The 20,598-nt window shown below is 39.0% G+C and overlaps 1 protein-coding gene across 4 annotated transcripts in view; it reads right to left on the reverse strand.

Annotated features, from left to right (window-relative positions):
• Nucleotides 1-20,598, reverse strand: part of CDK8 (cyclin dependent kinase 8) — a 124,684-nt gene that overhangs the window by 36,509 nt on the left and 67,577 nt on the right. For 3 of the 4 annotated variants that reach the window (XM_019530159.1, XM_019530158.1, XM_019530160.1), the window contains 2 exons: nucleotides 20,009-20,119; nucleotides 18,892-19,032 (listed from right to left, as the gene is read on the reverse strand). In XM_019530159.1, coding sequence (XP_019385704.1) covers nucleotides 18,892-19,032; nucleotides 20,009-20,119 — 252 coding nt within the window. Of the gene's footprint in view, nucleotides 1-18,891; nucleotides 19,033-20,008; nucleotides 20,120-20,598 lie in introns of those variants that run through there. The other variant, XM_019530161.1, reaches the window with a different exon arrangement.

Genomic DNA, 20,598 nt, shown 5'->3' on the forward strand with positions numbered 1-20,598 from the left:
CTGTGTCTATGTCCGAATTGTTGAATCTTTCCAAATTGATTCGGAGGGTTCCGATTCGATTTGGAGAGATTAAAGGATCTCCTGCTTCGATTCGGATTCAGAGATACAGCCACCGAATCAGGCCAAATCTCCACCAAACTGAATCAGCGACCAGAGCTTCGTACAGCCCTAATATTGAAGCCATCTTAAGCACCTAGAATGGTTCCATCAGCACTGCCTCAGGAAGATTCTTTGCATTACATGGGAAGACCACTGCATTAATGCCAGCATCCTCTCTGCAGTAAAGACAACCAGCATCAAGGCAAATATATCACAAAACATCAACTTTGCTGGGCTTGCTACTATGTGCAGTTGGCTGACACTCGTCTCTTGAAACAAGTCCTCTTCTCTCAACTTAGTCATGGTAAGAGGACCTGTGGAGGACAGAGGAAGTACTACAAGGATGCCCTGAAAGAATACCTTAAGAAGAGTAGCATCAACCCTACAAAGTGGGAAGTTTCATAGTTTCATAGTAGCTAGAGTCGGAAGGGACCTAGGTAGATCATCTAGTCCGACCCCCTGCCTTGGCAGGAAAGAGCACCGGGGTCAGATGACCCCGGCAAGGTGCTCATCTAACTTCCTTTTAAAAATCCCCAGGCTAGGAGCCTGCACCACTTCCCCTGGAAGCTGGTTCCAGGCCCTAGCCGCCCTGACTGTGAAGTAGCGCCTCCTAATATCTAATCTAAACTTACCCTCCGCCAGCTTGTGACTGTTATTCCTGGTCACTCCTGGCAGCACACGGGGGAACAGGGACTGGCTTGTAACAGGTCTCAATGGTGCTGTACCATACATCAAGCTACAGCCCATTTCAAAGAGAACTGTTTTGCTTAGGAAGCTGAGAAATGGCAGAGGAAGGAAAGCATGTGACATCCTGGCCAACAGTTGTGGTTCCCCCTCCCCCCTCAAAGGCACCATGTGTCTGTGGAAAAAACTTGCAGAGCATGGATTGGACTCCTCAGCCACCTTAAAACTCACCAGTAATCCCCACTGGCAGACATCATCCTTGTATTAAGGCATAGCTGACATAATAAACAGTATATTTTTGCTCTTAAAAGAAGTCTGGTTTAAATTAAAAACACCGCACAAGCTGTTCTACCTTTCCATAAAATGTTCACCTTTCTAGCCTAAGGCTTTAAAATGGACACTGTTAAGGCCTTAATTTCAGGCCTAACAAGCATTTAAACTCAAAAAGAAAGGCACCACACAGGAACTGGTCCAAGTTCATAGCTACAACTGTACACAAAGCCACCATTCATTATTGTAGGGCAGTAGTTCTCAACATTTTTAGGTCCCAGGCACCCTTCCCAACTTTCCTGAATTTGGTGTCACCCCAGTTGTGCTCCCTTAACTTACCTCAGTGGTTCTCAACTCAGTGTGGCTGTCACCACCATCGTATGAAGTGCCTCACATGCCAGCTGTACAGATGAACATGGAAGGGCTGCAGATGCGTGCACTCTTCTGTCTCATTAGGATCCCCTGATAAGCCTACAGGAGGCAGGAAAGTCAGCTCATGCTGCAGCCCTTCCTAGTCTGACCCCACATGGCACCTCCTAGAAACAGAGGCATACAGAGTAGGTGAAACTGTCCCACACACCTCTATGTCTGTGAAGTGCATGGGGGAATCAAACTGGGAAGCACTGCAGCACAAGCTGGCCCTCCTACCTGCTATAGGTTTATCAGGAAACCCTAATTAGGTAGGAGAGCACATGCATGTTCCAGTCCTTTGCAGTGCACAGGGCATTTTTACCTGGGCCACTGCTGTTGGAACAGCAGTAGTGCCCGTACCACAGCATACTGAGGGGTCTGCTAACACCCTGGTTGAAAATCACTGTTGTAGATTTGGCAGATATCTGAATTCCCCTCTAGATCTGCATCTTGTACTGCTACAAATTTTGTAGCACTAACACAAAGAGCTGTGGGCAGCAACTTGCTAAAAGTCCCCTGGCTAGAGCGTGACAAATGCATGCTTTCCAGTCAGGGGGCGATAAGGGGCTGCTCCCTGGCTCCAAGACTTTAAAAGGTACATGAACAGTCCAGAACCAGGCAGTGGCTCTTCAGTCTCAGGCTGCTCTGATGCCAGGGAATTTAAAGGTTGGGTGGGCAGCCCAGGACCACAACTGCTTACCAGATTCAGGGGGAATAAGGTCTGACCTGTGGCATGTTACAATTTACCAAGAGAAACTTGCATATATTTCATGAAAAATGTAACACCCACCAGGGACCTAAGAATTTAGGACTGTTAAGTTAAGCTGCAATCCTTGGAGTAACAAGATTGCTAGGTACAACCAACATTTAACTCCGCAACACTGAAAAAGAAAAAAAAACAAAACAAGATTCTGAAGGACTAGAGTGAAGTTCACGGGCTTGTCACTCCTGAAATTATAACCTACTTGATAATATACTGTTTGTGACAAACGTGTAGAGAACTAAGATATGAATATGCTCCATCACTTTGCATTTAAGTGCAGTGACAAGAGAAGCTGTGTACAACAAAAAGACGGACACAGCCTGGAACTAGGCTTTAGGAATTTCACACCTAATTTCATGCTTAATGAACCACAAGCCTTTGAGCTTTATAAAGGTAATTTTTTGGGGAACAATTTTGTTAACTTTTCAAAATAAAGCAGGAAACTGCAATTTTATTGAAGTCACATACAAGATGCCAAAACGTTATTTTCCCTAGAATGCCACTAGCTATCAGAACTGGCTATTTTCAACACATATTTTTTTTATTTATTTTTAACAAAAAGGATTTCCATATGAAGTTTTCTACTTTGAAAGGAAGTTCTACCTAGATTTATTAACAAACAAAAATATCAGTCTACTATACCCTATGGACTAAGACTGAGAAAAGTTCTGAAAATGGGAATTACTTACACTCATATTTAAGAATAATCAAGATTCCCTATAAAAAGCACTTAAACTTATTCAGATTAACTGAATTACCCAAAATATGTATTCTCCAATTCCATCCCATATACATAGAAAACCCAAGATATTGGATTTTGGATTTTCCAAAATATTACTTAAAATTAACAGTTCTACTTAACATCTAGAAAATGAAACATTTCAACCTAATAAAACACTTTCTAGGTTATAATCTCAAAGAACATGTCACAAAACCACAGGTGAAGTTCACTGAAAACAGCCTACAAATCTAGAGCTCTAATTAAAGTACTTATAAATAAATAAGTAAATAAATAAATAAAATCAAGAACTGCAAAAACAGCCATGGAGGTCTATCAAACCCAAAAACAATTAAAAAAATTACTACAATTATCAAAACATTTTGATTTCAGACAAAACTGTGAATGCAGGAATGTCACATTCTTACCAATTCAAGGAAGCTTTCTGAGAGTTACCACCAATATACCATACCTCTGCCTCATAAAAGCTCATGACTTCATTGTCACATTTTCAAGCTCTGAACACAATCCTAAATTTTATCATTGCCACTGTCATGCAACTACTGGTAACTTGAAGCAATATGAAGTATTAAAACCAACCCTCTAATGCACAGTGTTTTCTGTCATTTTGATCTGTACTGAATTACAGCTGAAAAGAAATAGGTCAAAAGAGGAGTAGAGACAGATAATTCAAAGTATATGAAAGCAAGACTCAAATCAGAAAGATTGCTTTTCTATACACATACTTACAGGCAAAGAACTGATTGCAACAACCAAAAATATATTTTTATATCAGCTTCATGGGACAGACTACCACTACATAATTATAACAGAAATAAGATTAAAACAAACAAACCTGAACGGTAAGGACATGTTCAGGAATAAAAACACTAAAGTAAATATGTTTCAGACATAACACTATAGAAAATTAACTTTACAGCTGAAAAAATCTGTTGATTCCATAATGGAAAATGTTTGAGGGTGAATCTTCAAATACAAGATGGCTTGCATTTTTTTAGTGCAGTGATTATACAGCTATATAAATACAGCATCTGGGAAAAAAAAAAAGTTTAAATGCTTGAGATCCTGGCCTTGCTCAAAATGTAATTTTCTGTACATTCTATCAGAGGTGTTTGGCTGATTTTTCTAGAGTAAGTCTAGAATAGGTTCATCAAGTTTACAAAATGAGGACAGAGAATGATAAAGAGTAAGAGCAAGCTGTAGTATTAGAAAAATAAATGGTTAAACTATGATTCAATAACTTATACAGGGAGGTAGTTCACGTAGCCCAGACATTGCTTGGAAATTCACAGACCTAGTGGCAAGGCCACTGGACCTTTATCCCCAATAGGCCTTAAGGGGCATCTGCCTTGATACAAACTGCATCCCATAAAATGTTCTTGTATGCCTAGAAACATTAAATACAGGAAGTGCCACACTGAAACAGATGCATGGTCTACCTAACCCAGGGGTGGGCAAAATGCAGCTTGCAGGCCAGATGTGGCCTGCCAGGCCATTCTTCTGGCCCGTGGGGCCTCTAGAAAAATTTAGAAAATTAAATTTTATATGGCCCTGGCTGCCTGTCATGCAGCCCTTGGTGGCTTGCCAAAACTCAGTAAGTGGCCCTTCGTCCAAAATAATTGCCTGCCCCTGATCTAACCCAATATATAATCTCTGAAAACAGTCAATATCAGGGACTTCAGAGGAAGGTGCACAAACAGCTTGCATATAGAGAGCATTTTTTTCCTAACAGGCAGATAATGACTAGTTTTGTTTATGTCATGAAACAGAAGTATTTGTATGCCTTTTAAGTTTATTGCTCTAATGGAAAGCTGTTGCTCCAATGTTTTAAGCACCAACAGGTGTAACATTTATACAACTATCAAATGTTTACTGCTATAAATTATTTCAATTCAACTGTTATGTCTCCACATAACTGCTTCATTCAGAGTTGGTTGGTGGTTTAACTGAGGTCCAGGGCCTCAGAAGCAGGCAAACGTAACAGTTATGTTTGAACAGCTGCCATAAGTTTTTTGAGCAGGAACTCCTTTTCCCCTCTTAAAACAACTAAAAGAAGCATTTGTCCAGAGCCACAGTAGGAGTGACTTCCAGAGGTAATGGTTTCTGCTATCAAACAAAAAAACAAAAACAGAAAAACGAAAAGCAGACTGTTCTCCTCTTCTGTATTTGTCAGTGGCAGTTCCTCACTATGTGGATAACTTCCCTACTTACTGGAAGACTGTCATCAGTGGGCCCATAGATGACCAAGAAGGCCAACCTGAGATCCTCATGTTTGACTGCAGACATGGCAAGCAGTTTCAGAAAAAACAGGAGTAGATCCTGGTAATGCTGGGTCACAGCTCTTTCACTTTCTCTCTTGTATTTTGTAATATAAGAGCAGAAAACCTTATTTAATATTTGTTTTAGATGCAACTGTTGTACTCCTTTCTTTCTCCAACTTCACCTGCTTCACAAAACAGCCCTAACCTTTTCGCTCATCTTTCATATGGGAGGATTACTCATCTCTGGATAATTTTACTTGTAACATGTATTAAGATTCAGAGTAGGAAATGAAATAAGTAAGAGTGTTCCATCCAAATCTGCGACGACTAATATTTTCATTAGTTCCTGCATTTTTCTTCATTGTTCTTATCTGCTTTTTGGGTCAACACCATGCATTAAAGGGAGGATACCATGATGCCCCAGAAACCAAATTTAATGCTGCCCATTCCATGAACGTCAACAATTTGGATGGGATGAGACAAGCCATTTTAAGACCACATGTGCTGGTACACAGGTGGAAACTGCCCTAAATAAAGGGTTAAAACAGTCCACAAGCTCCTCTGGAGCTAAATGTTTTACAAACCCTAAATGAGTTACCCACATATGTTGACATCCTACTATTTACTCTGTTCTATCATGAATAATTTATAAAATCTCTCTAGCATCCCACTGTTAATCTCTTGACAGGAAGCAAAATGATCATTTATTCCAACTAGATTCTCGCTTAACTAGTTTATGCTGCTTGAAAACCCTTGACCTCTTACCCAGTGAATTTTTAGCTTTACCAACTTCTTAAAAGGGACAGATTCACCATTGTGTAGAAACAGAATTATAGTATATTATAGAGAAAATTAATTTAGAAGCCAGAAGAATCTGGAACCGAGAATCTGTTAGAGATTTTGTAAATACATTTTTCTATGAGTTTCTTTGTAACAGACCACAGGGCGCTGTTACTCCCAGGGGCATGGGCAGCAACCAGGCAGCCCACAGCTGGCTGTTATCTCAATTAGGCAATGATGCCTGATTGGGGAACACAGCCCACCTGTTATATACAAGAGCTGGGCCCTGAACACCAGGAACAGCAGTCTGCTACCAGGAGCCGGAGAGATATCACCAGCTGAGCTGCTGCTCAGTACAACACGGAGGTACGGGAAGAGCTACTGGGGATGGCAGGAGACTCCTGGTTCTGGGCATGACCAGAAACTGCACCTTGCTGGGGAAGAGTGGCCTAGTGGGACTGTTCATGGCAGGACAGTCCTTCAGAAATGCCAGGCCAAGGCAGGTAGGGGTGCCTGATAATCCCAGCCCCCACATCCCTGGTGGGCATCAAAATCAAAACGGGAGAGCCTTGGCTCACTGAGAGTGCTGAGGCAGGGCCCAGGCCAGGCAGAAGGACCTGAAGCAGAGCCCAGACTTGCAGTGGACTCTGAGGCTGCGCTAGGGAGCCGGGAGTTGCACTCCAGGGGGCTGGGGACCTGAGCCTTGGGGAGCCATTAGGGAAGCTCCCAGGCAAAGGGATAAGGGTTAACTTAAGGAGTGCAGTGGGATGGGACTTGGAGACCTAATCCCATAGGGGGACAGGGCTTGGAGCTCAGAGAAGGGCTTGAAGGCCCAGTATGTATATTAAGAATATGATAAAGCCAGGTGTTAGTCCATGAAACATCTGCGAGGCATGAGACCCAATAAGGGGAGGTAGTATACCTAGGCCCTTGTCATCAGGGCAGGTAAAGGGCAGCCTCCCGCCTGATGAACATCACTCAATAATGAACATCAAGGCATGACAGACAAGGTAGGCAGGTGGTTTGCCTGGAAGCAAGTGGACAGGCCTACATTCAGACTGGCCCCAGGACGCTCACTTGTTACAATTGTGCATTTTATTGCAACACTCAATGGTAATATAATCATTCTTCAATTATTTTAAACATATTATTCAGCTCAATTCCTCTTTTTTTTACATTTCTTCAGATTTATTCTAGTGCCATGACTCTATACATGATAAACTAACAAATTTAACCAAACGGAAGGAACATTTTTTAAGCAGCAAACTGGAGAAGTCCTTCACTGTCTGTCCCTAAGGTACAATATGTACTTATGATCCACCCCAGCAGATCTCATTTCTTCATCCAGCCACAACTTTTTACATGGCCTACATGCAAGTCTTTCACATATCAAAAGGAGAGAGAAAAGCATGAAAAAATAGCAAAGTGTGGATGAAAGCTCCCAAACATGGCAGGCAAAGTCAGGGGCTGGTGTAATGTCCAGAACTGTTACACCGTAAGCAAACTGAGCTTCCACTGAAACACTGGTTTCCTTTTCTTTTTTTCTGTTTGATAAAAATAACACTAGATAAGTGTTTACAAAACCTGAATTTGGTACTTGACCCTCTTATACGAACACTGAAATTCAAAGAACATTTTAAGTCATTAGTGAGAGTGCAAGCAAGTGTGAGCACAAGTATAAGTGCAAGCAGAGACTTGGAAGATACAACTCTAGAACGAGCTCAGCCAAACTAAGTACTTTTTTCAAACACATTTTCCTTTTTCTTAATATTAAACTAATTCTCTCCTGTTCTGTCAAATGAGAAGCTACCCAACATGGCTACCATTCAGTGACCTAAACCAGGGATGTCAAAGATGCAGTGTGCGAACCAGAACCAACCTACAGAGCCCCATCATCCAACCCACATACACATAGTAAGCAGCTTGGGACTGGGGAATTGGCCCAAGCCAAGGCAGACATACCAGACTGGCCTTACTCACTGATCCAGTGTGCAGGGCTAGTCTTTGTCCTGAACCAGCTTGTGGACTGGCCCTACACCCTTCATCCAGCCCACAGGGCCTGCTGAGTTCGATATACCTGAGACCTAAAACATCTCATTTTGATTCCTAATATACAGATGTACATAAAAGAAACACAGTAGCTGATGCTAACTGACATCCTTTTTGATAATTGAAGCAGAGGACACTAAGGACTTAAAAGGGCAGGGAGATTACCTTCTGTTCATTCTCTCCCAAGTTGATCCTTTTGGATCAGATTTGAGGGGAAAAAACAGACAAGGCAGCATGGAAGGTTTATATGTTTGTTGTAACAAAACAATTCTAAAATTAAAAACCATTATGATTTATTATTGATGGTCACAGACATCTCAAATTCATTAATCAATTACTTAAAATACATTTTTGTTGTAATTAAATGAGTCAGAAGTATTTCTACTTTGTCTTTCTTTCTCTCTCTCTCGAAAAGTTATTGGTACAAAACCTAATTTTGACCTGACATTATTCTTTATACAGCAGACTTTCTTTGCTAGGGATGTCAACTCTGCTCCTCACTCAAGCTCTATAATTCTCAGATATATTAAAGGGGGGGAAGAAAACAACCCAAAACAGAACAAAAGCCACCCTCACCCCGTCCCCCAAAACAGAGGCTGACTATTCTATTCTCTTACTAAAAAGTACAGTGACTCAGAATAGATACTAGAGAAACCATTTGTCATTAAACTAAGCTTTCAATGAGACTGGAAGTTTGTCAACTCCTGAAACTAGAAAAAAAGTACAAAATACTATATTTTCCTTTGCTGTGCTAAAATGCATTTTTCTGGAAGTCATCTTTACCCCCTGAACCCTGTCATACTTTATGCACACAGCCTTTTAAATTGCAGCCTCTGGAAAAAAATGATTGCAATGGAAGGAAGGGAGATATTGAGGTATAACCATCTTTAGAAACTACAATTTCCAGGAAGGTATTTTTTGTATTACACTGACAGCCAAATACTAATATTCAGCCCAGTCAGGTCAATCATTTTACCTTTATTATATGTTCCTTTTGAAACAAACAATCTGTGTGAAATTTATTCTTGGAGGCAGGTACCTAACATTTCAGAAGAGGGCTGCTCAGTGTCACCACACCCAAGTCCCTTCATTAAACTCACTCTATACAACTGCTTCCATCAGACTACAGACTACGCCCTCCTTTCATAAAGATGACCTACCAAAGATTATCTATATTTATTTATAGATTTGATTTGGGCACTTATAATCCAGGAAGAAGCCCAAAGAAGTGAAGGGTTTTATTTGCTTTTTACACCTTAGAAATAGTGACGTTATCAACTTTCATCTGACCTGTTTTTCAGATGACAGTTGGAAGGTCTCAGTTGAAAATTCTGAGTTTTTAAACAAGAAATGAAAGACAAAGGTATGGAATGTATATTAACAGCTAAGACTTAGAGCCTGTCCTACACTCCTTGGGTGTATTGGCATTACTTGCACAAAGAACAGGAGCCACAATCAAATAAATAGATACCTCTCATTACTGCACACACTTTCATTTTACCTCTTTTTTCCTTTATCATCACAGAGTGATGTTTTAGTTATGGTAAAACTGGTGGAATGTATTATCTTATTGCATGCTTTCACCAAAACCTATAAATTGTACAATTTTAATATAATGTAGATACTTTTATTGTCCATTTTACTGTACTGTTTTAGCAGAAGCTGTAAACAAACTACAACTACTAAAGGCTTCCTCTGTCCAGAATGTTAGTCACTGAATTTAAATATTTAATAGCGGGGTCACCAACCTTAAGGAAACTATGGGCTGGAACAACCTAGCTCCAGAACAACATGAGCAAGGCAGCTTGGGCAGCATGCAGCAGTAAGGGGCTTTTCCCAGCCCCCAGCTCCAGCACAGGGCAGCTCCCAGCTGTGCTTATGCTTCAACTGGGGGAAGGGGGGGTTGGAGCAGGGAAAAGTGCTGGTGGCATGAATCTGGGGATGTGAGAATACAAAAAAGCTGCCATTAATACCACTGAGCTTCTCAACTATATGAAAGCATTATGCTACAAAAAGTGTTAAGAGAAAGATTATTTTTTACTGTATCATTTTTGATTTTCTCCTCTAATTTTTATGCCTGCCAATACTATAGTGAATACATACAGAAGTACAGATCTCATGGTGAAAATACTGCACATTACATAATTGGAGTTGGTCAAAAATGCTCAAACAAAGCATTACAGAAAGACAACAGCACTCTTCACTGAGGCTACACCACTAAATGAGGTTTTAACCTACCAGCCTGCAGTAGCTTAAAAATTAAGGAATTAGTTACTTCACTTTTAACCTTCTTTCCCAAAGACTTTTTCTCTTCATGATTAGAGAGTTGCTTTCTCTAGGGAACTGGATAAGATTGGCACCTTACCATCTATATCAAATCTCCATCCCAGCTCCTTTCTGATGATGCTTCAGGCAATGCCATTTTGTGGCTTTGTCAACATTTGCTGTACATGCACTTATTTACTGCAGGGTAACCTCACTTCTGTTTTTCTTTTTTCCAGTGGAGGAATGGGATGGTACCCCTTTCATTTATCACAGACTTGCTCAGAACGGTTTGCTCTCTAGGCTTTTGACTGTGTCCATGTCCCTTGGGTAATAGCCTTATACCAATATCTAACAGGCATACACAATGCCTCTTCTGTTCTGGGGGATTCTCATATCCCCAAGAATTAGTTAAATCTGCCAATTGTACAAGCTCAGAACTCGAGGGAAAAATTAGCTTCAGCTATTTCTCCCACATAAGTCACTAGACTCCATGGCTAACCCAAGATCAAAAGACCTTGCCCAAGTACTGGCAAAAGATCAACACCCAACCTTCTCAATGTCACCAGGACTTGCACTCTTATGCCAGTCCAGGTTAGGATCTAGATCTATAGACAGGAGACACCAGAGGTTCCTAAAAATCTGAAGCTCTGGTCCCAATGTAATCTCTTCTGGCTCAGAGATTTGGCCCTGTGTAGTGACTACTGCAGCTCAGAGATGCCTAGAGATGAATGTAATTATACCTTTTTTTCAAATGACCTGTGGGTACCATTGTCAACAGATGCAGCAAACAGTTCTGCTCCAGGTCAGTGTAGGAAAAATATTCCTTTCCATCCTCACTAGATAAAAGGGCTAGAGAGTGATCACCAAAGCTACTGGTGGCTTTGAACCCAAATGCATAGAAAATACAAGGAGCCCAGAAACATTTGCCTCTCCATATTATGGCAATGTACAGGCTGCATTATCAAGTCTCACAGTCCTGCTGTCCCTTGCTCTGGCACCTGGTTTATTTATACTCCAAGCAGCAGGCACCTGGCATATCATTCTCTCAATTTCATCCTGAGACAGGGTAATTAGTTTGGTGAATGAAAGGTATGCAGAGTCAAGGCACCCCTTGGAACATGCCAATTCTTAGCTTTCATTTGTTTCTTGACTATAGAAAAATAAAGCAAGTATTTTCTGGTAAGGAATTGAGAAAGACCACAACAGGGTCTCTTCCAGCTTCCTATAATCCTATCTTTCAATCCTAGTTTATGTTCTACTCTATTTACTGTGGACAACATTTCCAGTTTCTGAAAGGCACATCCAAGAAACTTAAATGATTGCTTCTTCAAACTTAGGTTAAACAGTCAAGAAATTATTAGTTTTTCCCCAGCATAACATTTGTCCCATTTACATGCAAGGTCACCAAAGTCACCTTTATTGCTGTAAATATAATTTTACCAACCTTCTAATCTCTAAACTTTGTTCGCTCAAATTTGTTTTCCAAACCTGAAGGGCAGTAGTACAGCAATAGTATATTGTATATTTATGACTTGGAATTTTTATTTGTGCAGATTCTACAGTAGACTTTTACTCCTATTCATATTGAAGAGATCAAAAACGTCAGTCATCAACAAGAAATGGTTTTTGCTAGGTACCAATCAGCTACAACTAAAAACAATAGGCTTGCACAGGTATATTTGGACAAAATGTTTTGTCTACAGATGCAAAAGAAGAAAGAAAATTAGTTTTCTGACCAAGATCTGCAACTGGGTCTGCAAAGCTGTTGGTTGGAAAGTGATTTTACCTGTAAGCAGCATATATTTATACAGAAATTATTAGCACAAATACTTAGATCATTGTATAGTTACTTGTAAAAACATTAGTACATTTATGGTTTCACAAGCATTCAAAGTCACACCAAAAAGAAAATTGAGAACACACTGCAGAAACACAAGATGGCCAATGAACCAGGCTTGATCTCTGACGGCAGCAAGTAAGCACCAATACCTTCACCTCCCACAGAAAACCTTAATAGTTAATACTGTATTGATTCTGTGGTATTTTAAATTAAAAACAAAAAATAATGTGTTTCTCTATAACTAATTTAAAGCAATAGAAAAACAGAAAAGTTCAAAAGACCAAACAATAGACACTTTTCTGAATACATTGTGCTCTCATATGGATTCATGAAGTATACAAAGATAAATACTTACATACCGTAAGTACTTGACCACAAAATGACCCCCCCACCAGTTAGCACAGTGGGGTAGGAAGCCTCTCGTCTTACAATTGCACAGAAGGAAACCTCATTAAATACATTGTCTATCATTCAACTGCTATCAAAAGCAACATGTGCTCAGTCATGGAACCCAAATATTAAGTTGATTAAACTCAGCCAACACCAAGCATGGCTATAAAACACAAGGCCCATATGGAAATCTACCACAAGGAAATGTTAGTGCAGCTTATCTAAGTAAGCTTTATGGTAGTACCCTTTGCATATAGTCCCTTTCAGCACTGACTTTTTCAAGTCAAGGTGAGCCACTATACTGAATACATTTTGATTTCCTCTTCACTCCCACAACTGAGCTGCACCTTTCTTCTCATTTCTAATGATTCATGTTTCTTCACCAGCCTTACATGTCTAACAAACATCATCAAGTGGGGCCCCAAACAGTTCACCCATAATCCCTCTGTCACTCCCTCTCTTAACCTGTCACATCTAATTAGTGTGGCTCCACTTTTCATGAGGAGGAGCTGGACTAGTCTGCCCTGAGCCTCATCTGCATATATTTTTTTGAAGAATTCCACAATTCATGGCAAGAACACCAAGTTCCAGTCATAATCAGGGGACTCATTAGCACTGGATCCTTTGTGGGTGGGGTATCTGGAGTACACATAAACAGATTCATAGATGTAGGGTCAGAAGGGACCTTGAAGATCTTCTAGTCCGACCCCCTGCCCTGGGCACTGAGCAGTGCTGAGCTGTGGGGCTTGAAATGCTGTCGATTCTGGTGGGGCCCAGTCCTATGAACTACATGGTGAACCATGAGTCTTTTGGTTTTGGACTTAAATAATGCATAGTGTGTACTACATATAAGTAGGTACAAAAGTCCTGCTTAAAAGTATGTTTATGGAGTACTTTTTCTAAAACTTATAGCACTTTTAAAAAAAAAGGTAAAATGCATCAATTCTGAATGAACTAAAGCTGATGGGTACCTGTAGTAAGTTGCCTGTATAGTAAATTGTTTATTTCGTGTGTCAGTGTTTTCAAATTTTCCCCTCACTTCTATGTGCTTAGAGAGAGCAAGGTCTGACAATAAGAGGGGTGGTGGATGGGAGGAGGCAATGTGATCCCCCATATTTATTTTCCCTGCTTTAGCAGTGGGAAGGGGAAAAATTCAAGGTAAAGCTCCAATAATTAGATCCTATACCTTGAATTATAACAAATTTATACATTTTCCATATATAACATCTAATTATCAGGGGATTGTCTTATAGTCCAGGTCACCTTAGATCTGAGTAAATGTGGTCAATCAAATACCTTACAATTTAAAATTGTACCCAACAACTAAAGCTAGTATTTCAGCTCTTATAAATTTAGAAAAATCTGAAATAAAAAAACAAAAAACAAAATCTCACAGCCTTCTTTAAAAATTAGGCATAGGCTATGGCAGAATAACTTTAGACATCTTCATTCCTCATTTTTTCTGAATCCCATCTATCTGATTATAGGCTTGAATATAAGGGGAAAAGCTACATCAGTTGTGCAAGTTATTACAGCAAAAGCTCTGTTATTTGGCATTCCCTGGAAATGGAGGGATGCCAGTTAATCAAATTAACCACATCAATGTGCCGGTGCACTACGTGTGTATGTCAGCCTGCCAGGGGCCAAAGAGGGGGACCCGCACAGGCTGCTTTGCCCCAGGCCGTGGTCCACAAGGAAGAATCACAGTCGGCTTGCAGCAGCAAAACCAGAAGTGGGACTTCTGGTTTCACTTTTGCCACATCCTTCAGAAGATTGAAAGATGCTGGTTAGTGGAGCTTTCTGGTTGGTGAAGTGCCAGATAACACAGCTTTTGCTGTATTTTGTTCCCAAAGTTTAAAAAAAAAAAAAGAGCATCTATGCAAATTCTTTAAGATATCTCAAAACACTTTCACACCAACCAAGTACAACATCTTGTTACTGTTTGTGGACACTACTATGAGGGGATGAGGCTGTTCAAGGGACCCTTTCCTAACTCTGATATAACCCCTAAGGGTATATGTGGGCAACCATTCCTGTGTCAAGAGTTCTTTTGTGAGACCATCATGGAGGTCTATATTGTCAGTTTTTGCTCTCATATACGAGGCTGCTGGAAGGTTACATGGAAGGTATAAACGCTGCAACAAGCCACTACTGATTACATTCAGCATCTCCCTTAACTGGCTCAGATGCGATAGAGTAAAACAAATTATCCAGAGCACAGGTGAGCTTGGAGAACTATCAAAACACAGGGAAGAATGTAATCTTGTTGGTGGACTGGAGGAAGGCAGTTAATAAAGTTGTCAAAACAACTCTCTCCACTGTAAAGAGGAAACCATCATGAGCAAGAAACGTAAAATTTAGGGGTATAATCCTTTGGGGGTGAATTTTTCCATCTGCACTTTGCAAGATGATGAAAATCAACATGCAAAAGGGATTAATCGTTGTGGTACACTCTACATACACTACCGTCCATCTTTATTCAGAAGCTGAAGACACTTCAGGATATTACAACCTGTTTAGTTAAGCCAAGATGTATATCAGACCAGTGTTGTATTATCTGTATTAGTTTTCAACAAGTTTCCAGGCAGATTTTCAAAGCATTGGGACACAATCATCTGCTAACTGCTGCCTCCTCCCACATGTATACTGGTGTACTGTTAGCGTTGAGATAAGAAGAGGCACTCAAGTTGAAGCTCCCTCTATATGAAGTGAGGGAGAACCACTGGCAGGGCATACTCTGTGAGGGGTCCCTTTGGAATTCAGTCTTGAAGCCAACCTTTTGGTGGGGAGTTTAAGTTAGTGGTGCTCAAACTTTTTTGCTTGGCAGGCCAGATGGGCAATGCCCAATCCATCTAAGGGCTGGATTTGGCCAGTGGCCTCTCCATCTGGCTGTGCAAAAGAGAATAAGGGAGGCAGCTTGGTGAGGGAAAAGGAGCATGGCCCAGCCCCTAGAAGCTGTACTATACTAGGGAGAGACACAATGAGGAAAGAGAAGTATGACTGAAAAGAAAACTGAGGAAGGACTGAAGACAAATAAAAGAGAAGTATGAACAAGTAAAGGAACAGTAAAGAACAGAAAACAGGAAGAAAGAGATAAAATAAGCTGGGAAACAGCAGAAGAAAAAAAAAAAATCAGAAAAATGCTCTGAAGACAGATGAAAGGCTAATTAGAAAAAAAGCAGCAGAAGTATTCAAAGGAAGTTAGACAATGGCAGAATATAATAAACCATTAAGAATTTACATTTTCTAAAAATTAATTGACAGAAACAAAGACACGTAAATTCAAATATTTCATACATTTCATAGATTTAATACACCTACTACAATAAAAATACTAGTGTTTATACACAGTTATCATATTCTAAATTAAATCACTCTTGCATGATTCCAATGGGAAATAAGCATTCTGGGGGCTGCAGAGAGAGAGGGACAGGAGGTACAGGAACATTACAGATTTAGCAATTATTGCCTTTCTGCAATTTTTACCATTTCATAAAGACCATCCTTCCATCATACATACCTATTTGTTAAAGCTAGTTTTCCAACTTCTTCCGTTATAAAGACAGCTTTAACAATGTAAATTAATGTTTCGCTGTAAGGTTAGTAGACAGCAAAAAATCACTGCTTCAACTTCAATGCCTACCTAGGAACATTTAAATACTAACTTTATAAAGACAACTTAAAATGCTTAGCTGGAAACAAAGCCCTTTTCAGAGAGAGAGTTTCTTCTGCTTTGAAGAAAAAATTTACTTTTCCCAGGCTTAGAGAACAATAAGTTACCTGCCTAGCTATCTTACTAATATTCTTCTAGTTTCTTCCACATCTCTTATCTAAATATTAGAATAAAATTAGATATATTATTTAAGATACTTAAGTTAACATACATACCTTGTATTTGATATAATAAAGAAAACACATTTTGATTTCATTACAGTGATGGTGAAGGGGCAGGAGCAAAATCTAAATACTGTATTCATCTATCAATCAACAGGGTTCTGGCAAGTCAAAAGGCTGGTGTTTTAGCCCAGTACTGTCAAAAAGCCTTAAAGTTAACTTTTACAGGTATCTTGGGAGTGGTAATCCAAGTTCAAATGTAAGTTTGAACTTCAATTATTCTACCCAACATAGGCTAGAAGCATACTGTTACTCAGGTTCTATTCTGCAAGTTCCAGCTTGCTCAAAAATATCCTTGACTCATTAGATGAAATGAGCATTGATGCAAACAAGTAAATAAGTATATTACAGACCCACTCTAGAAAGGAAAGTTTTCCACTGACCCTGGAAAAACTAAATTAAAAACATCTCAGGCACACAGATATACCCTATTCTAATGTGTGACATGTACTTCTAGTTCAATGTATTTTCTAATAGTGGTTTTAGACGGGAACCCAAAAAGCAAAGGTCTGTGGATCTAGACAGCACAACCAGGCATAGCACAGCCTTGTTTTTATTTTAGGCCAACATTCCTCAAACTGTTGGGACAGCTTTTTGGGACCAAAGGATAGCTCATATTTCACGCCTCTGTGTTTAGGCTACTACAAAAAGGCTGCCATTATAACAGTGGGGTGTTTTGTTTTGGATTTTTGGGGGAGGGAGGGGATGGAGTGCTGGGGATGAGGAGAGAGAAGGGGTGGGGAGGGGCAGGGGACACTCAGGGAAAGAAGAAATTAAAAAACGTGGATGCTGGACTAAGACCACCAACTCATCTGATACAGGTCAAATAGCAATGGAATAATTTCGGAAACCTACTAACAGAGTGTGTTCAAAACTGCATGTGACAGGCTCTATAATAAAGTAGCAATCTCCTGAGCCATCCAGTTGACAACATAAATATTTTCTTGCACTCTGTCTATATCAGTCTTTAAGAAAAGCAAACAAAAAAAACGTGGTTTGTAAACGATCTGAAACTGCAGGAAGTCAAATTCTAGCAAAACTTAGGTTTTTGATGACAGTCCTCATTTGCTTCCTGTAACACTTGCAAGCATAATAAAAAGGTAAACAAGCAGACATATAATTACAATACAAAGGTATCTTGTGTTATACACAAAGATGTGCCTAACTAACTAGAAGAATGTATGTCATAGGTATTTCTACACTTTTGAGATTTATCCTTCCAGTCCATAAAGTTGTGCAAAATATCAGCCACAAATTTCAGTAAAATGTCTAATTTCTAAAATCAGGAGAAAATTAGAAGCAATATTTATAAAGTACAATACTTTCATGAACAAAGTCTCTTTACATTTTTAATTCTCTGAAAATTTAAGTTTTGTAGAAGGTAAAGCTTTTGCATCCAGTTACATAGTACTATTGGTACTGTTTTAAAACATTTACTAGGCATGGAAGTTAAAGATTAAATAACAATCATTAACTACATTTTGCAGTAAAATAATTAAAGCTAAAAATATGACAGTGGAGTAGCTAATATGCAGGCCTGTATTTAATGCATTAAAGTATAAGATATAGCACTAGTACTGTAGGCACATACATGGGAAGGATCAGACTGATTCTATGTGCTACTCCTATACATCACTGACATTTCAGTCAGGAGCTAAATTTTCATTTATAGCACTGTGTTTAGAGATTGCCTGAAAAAGTGTGCTATTAAAGAAAAGGATAAAAAACAGATTACGCAGCAAGAAAGAGCACTGCAGGATTCAGTTGAAGAGGAACAGATAAACTACTAAGTTTTGCAAAAAGTCTTGGGCACAGAAGAAAATAAATGCACCGTAAGTGGGAAAGTGTTTTCAGCTTCCAAAGTTAAAGACAATTCGTTTATTAAACACTAGCTCAGGGAATGAAGTTTAAGTAAAACACGTTTATGATAAACGGGTTTATTTTGAAAAAGACTTCAAAATTCTGCGGAACAACATTGGTAGCTTCTGAATACCTTCTTAAACTTATAAATCAAGAGAAAATTGAACATGTAGTTTTACTTCAAAGAATTCCTTATGTCCAAGTATCACCCTACACACCAATACAATTACTAATGATTTGTGGAAGCTGAAAATATGTAACCAGAGACACGGTTTGTCTGTTACTTAAATAAATAATTTTAAAAGAGATTTAGAAACTCCAAAGAGGAAAAAAGAAAAAGGTGAAGTATGTCAAATTATCTTCTTAAAAATGGAACCACCCAATGCATATCAGATAATTACAAACTTCATACACAGAGTTTAAGTCTATTCACTGAAAGTTTAGTTGAGTACAAAATAAATATTTGCTAACATATGCCCTTAGTATACAAAGATCTCTGTTCACCATTGACTAGTAATAAGGAAACCAGCTATCTTTGTTCTCAAATCTTCTACCCCATGCTAATCCCCACTGCAGGTCAACTTACCAAATCCCTATGTAACACCCAGTTAGCATGCAGGTAGTGAATACCATCTAGGATCTGATATAATAAGGACTTCACCATTCCCCGAGGTAACTGAACTGGTTTCTTGTTTGCTTTAGAAGCTCTATGAAACTTGATTATGTGCTGGAAGAGAGAAGGGGAGAGAGAGAGAGAAAGAGGAGGAAAAAAACAATGCTTTGATCTGTAATGTTTTACAAAAAGAGAAGCCTCCCGTGATTCTTTACATGGGCTTGCCAGTAGCCCTTTAACCTTTTTTGCTCTAACTTTTTTTTAAAAAGCAACATTTCAGAATAAAATTACAAGAGCAACAGTATCTGAAAAACCATGATATTTGTTCTCATCAGAAAATGTTTGATAGATGAAGTGATGAACATTATCCAGATAAGCTATTAATTTAGGTTTAAAAAATCAATTTCATAGCAAAGACAAAACAGCTCCCTTTCCAAACAAATGAAAAGTTAGTTGAAGAATTGAGATCAGATTTCAAATTCTAGAAAATTCAGTGAATTTCAGATGGGAAAATTTGAGTTCATTATTACTTCATTTTTCACAGATGAGCTCAGTTATAGGTTGATAGGAGATATACTTTTAGCAAATCCACTCCACTAGTACATTTTACCACTGATCTCAGTCCTTAATATGCACTGTGCACTAAAGAGCCTTTCCTCAATTTGCCAAGCATGCTACACTGTTTTGTGATTAAAGCTACAGAAATCCAACTAGAAGACTGAAGCTTTACCAAAACACAAGTAAAAAATACAAGATTTCTAACCAAAGTTGAATAACGTTACAGTACTCAGTTACTCTCATTTTCTGAGTAAAGCCACTGACATAATCATGATATGTATTTTCCTTTCTCCATTTACTACTTGAACTGCAGCAGATGCTAGAGTTTGCTGAGCCATATTTCTTGAAGTCCCCTCAGAAAAAAAAGACTAACAATGTAGCATTCCTTGCTGTCAGATGCAGTCCATATTTTTCTTTCACATTAATATCTGTCCCACTGCTATCTATTGTGGTACAGCATTTTTAAAAATGAATTTATATTTTTACTATGACTGAAACCCAAAGCCTATTACCTACAAGCATTTCACCTTACCCAGAGGTCATGTTCAGCATAGTCAAAGAGAAGCCACACTTTCCTGTCAGCATGAGACAGAAACACCTTTTGCAGAGAAATGACATTTGGATGCTTGAGCTCTCGAAGCAACTGCAAAATAAAGAATATCTGTTATACTAAAATTTGTGTAACTGGAAATTTTAAAAGGACAGAACAACTTATTTGTAGTTTAAGGCCCTCTAAAACAGTCCTTATAAAATACTCTTCAAAGCCTTTATTTCACAAAAACAGCATATGCTTATTTTTATTTTAAGGAAAGAATTCATTATCAACTTGAAATTAGACTGAAACTAGGGCAAAAGCCTCTTTAGGATATTGACACCCTTATTTGAATATACTTTTTGAGTTCTTACAAACTAAACAGTGAAGAGAGGTAATTAGCCATGTTAGCCTAAAGTTAGACAGAAGACAGCAGGATGGCATCTTATAGACTAACATATTTAGAGAACAGTGAAGTTAGTTAAAACTTCATCTTTTTACACAAGATAAAACACAGGTCTCTAAACAAAAAAGCAAACATTTTGCATTTCCCCCTTACAGGCTCCTGCTCATGATAATGCAATCTGACC

The sequence above is a fragment of the Crocodylus porosus genome, unplaced genomic scaffold, assembly GCF_001723895.1.
Source record: "Crocodylus porosus isolate Cpor-Errol unplaced genomic scaffold, CroPor_comp1, whole genome shotgun sequence".
NCBI lineage: Eukaryota > Metazoa > Chordata > Crocodylia > Crocodylidae > Crocodylus > Crocodylus porosus.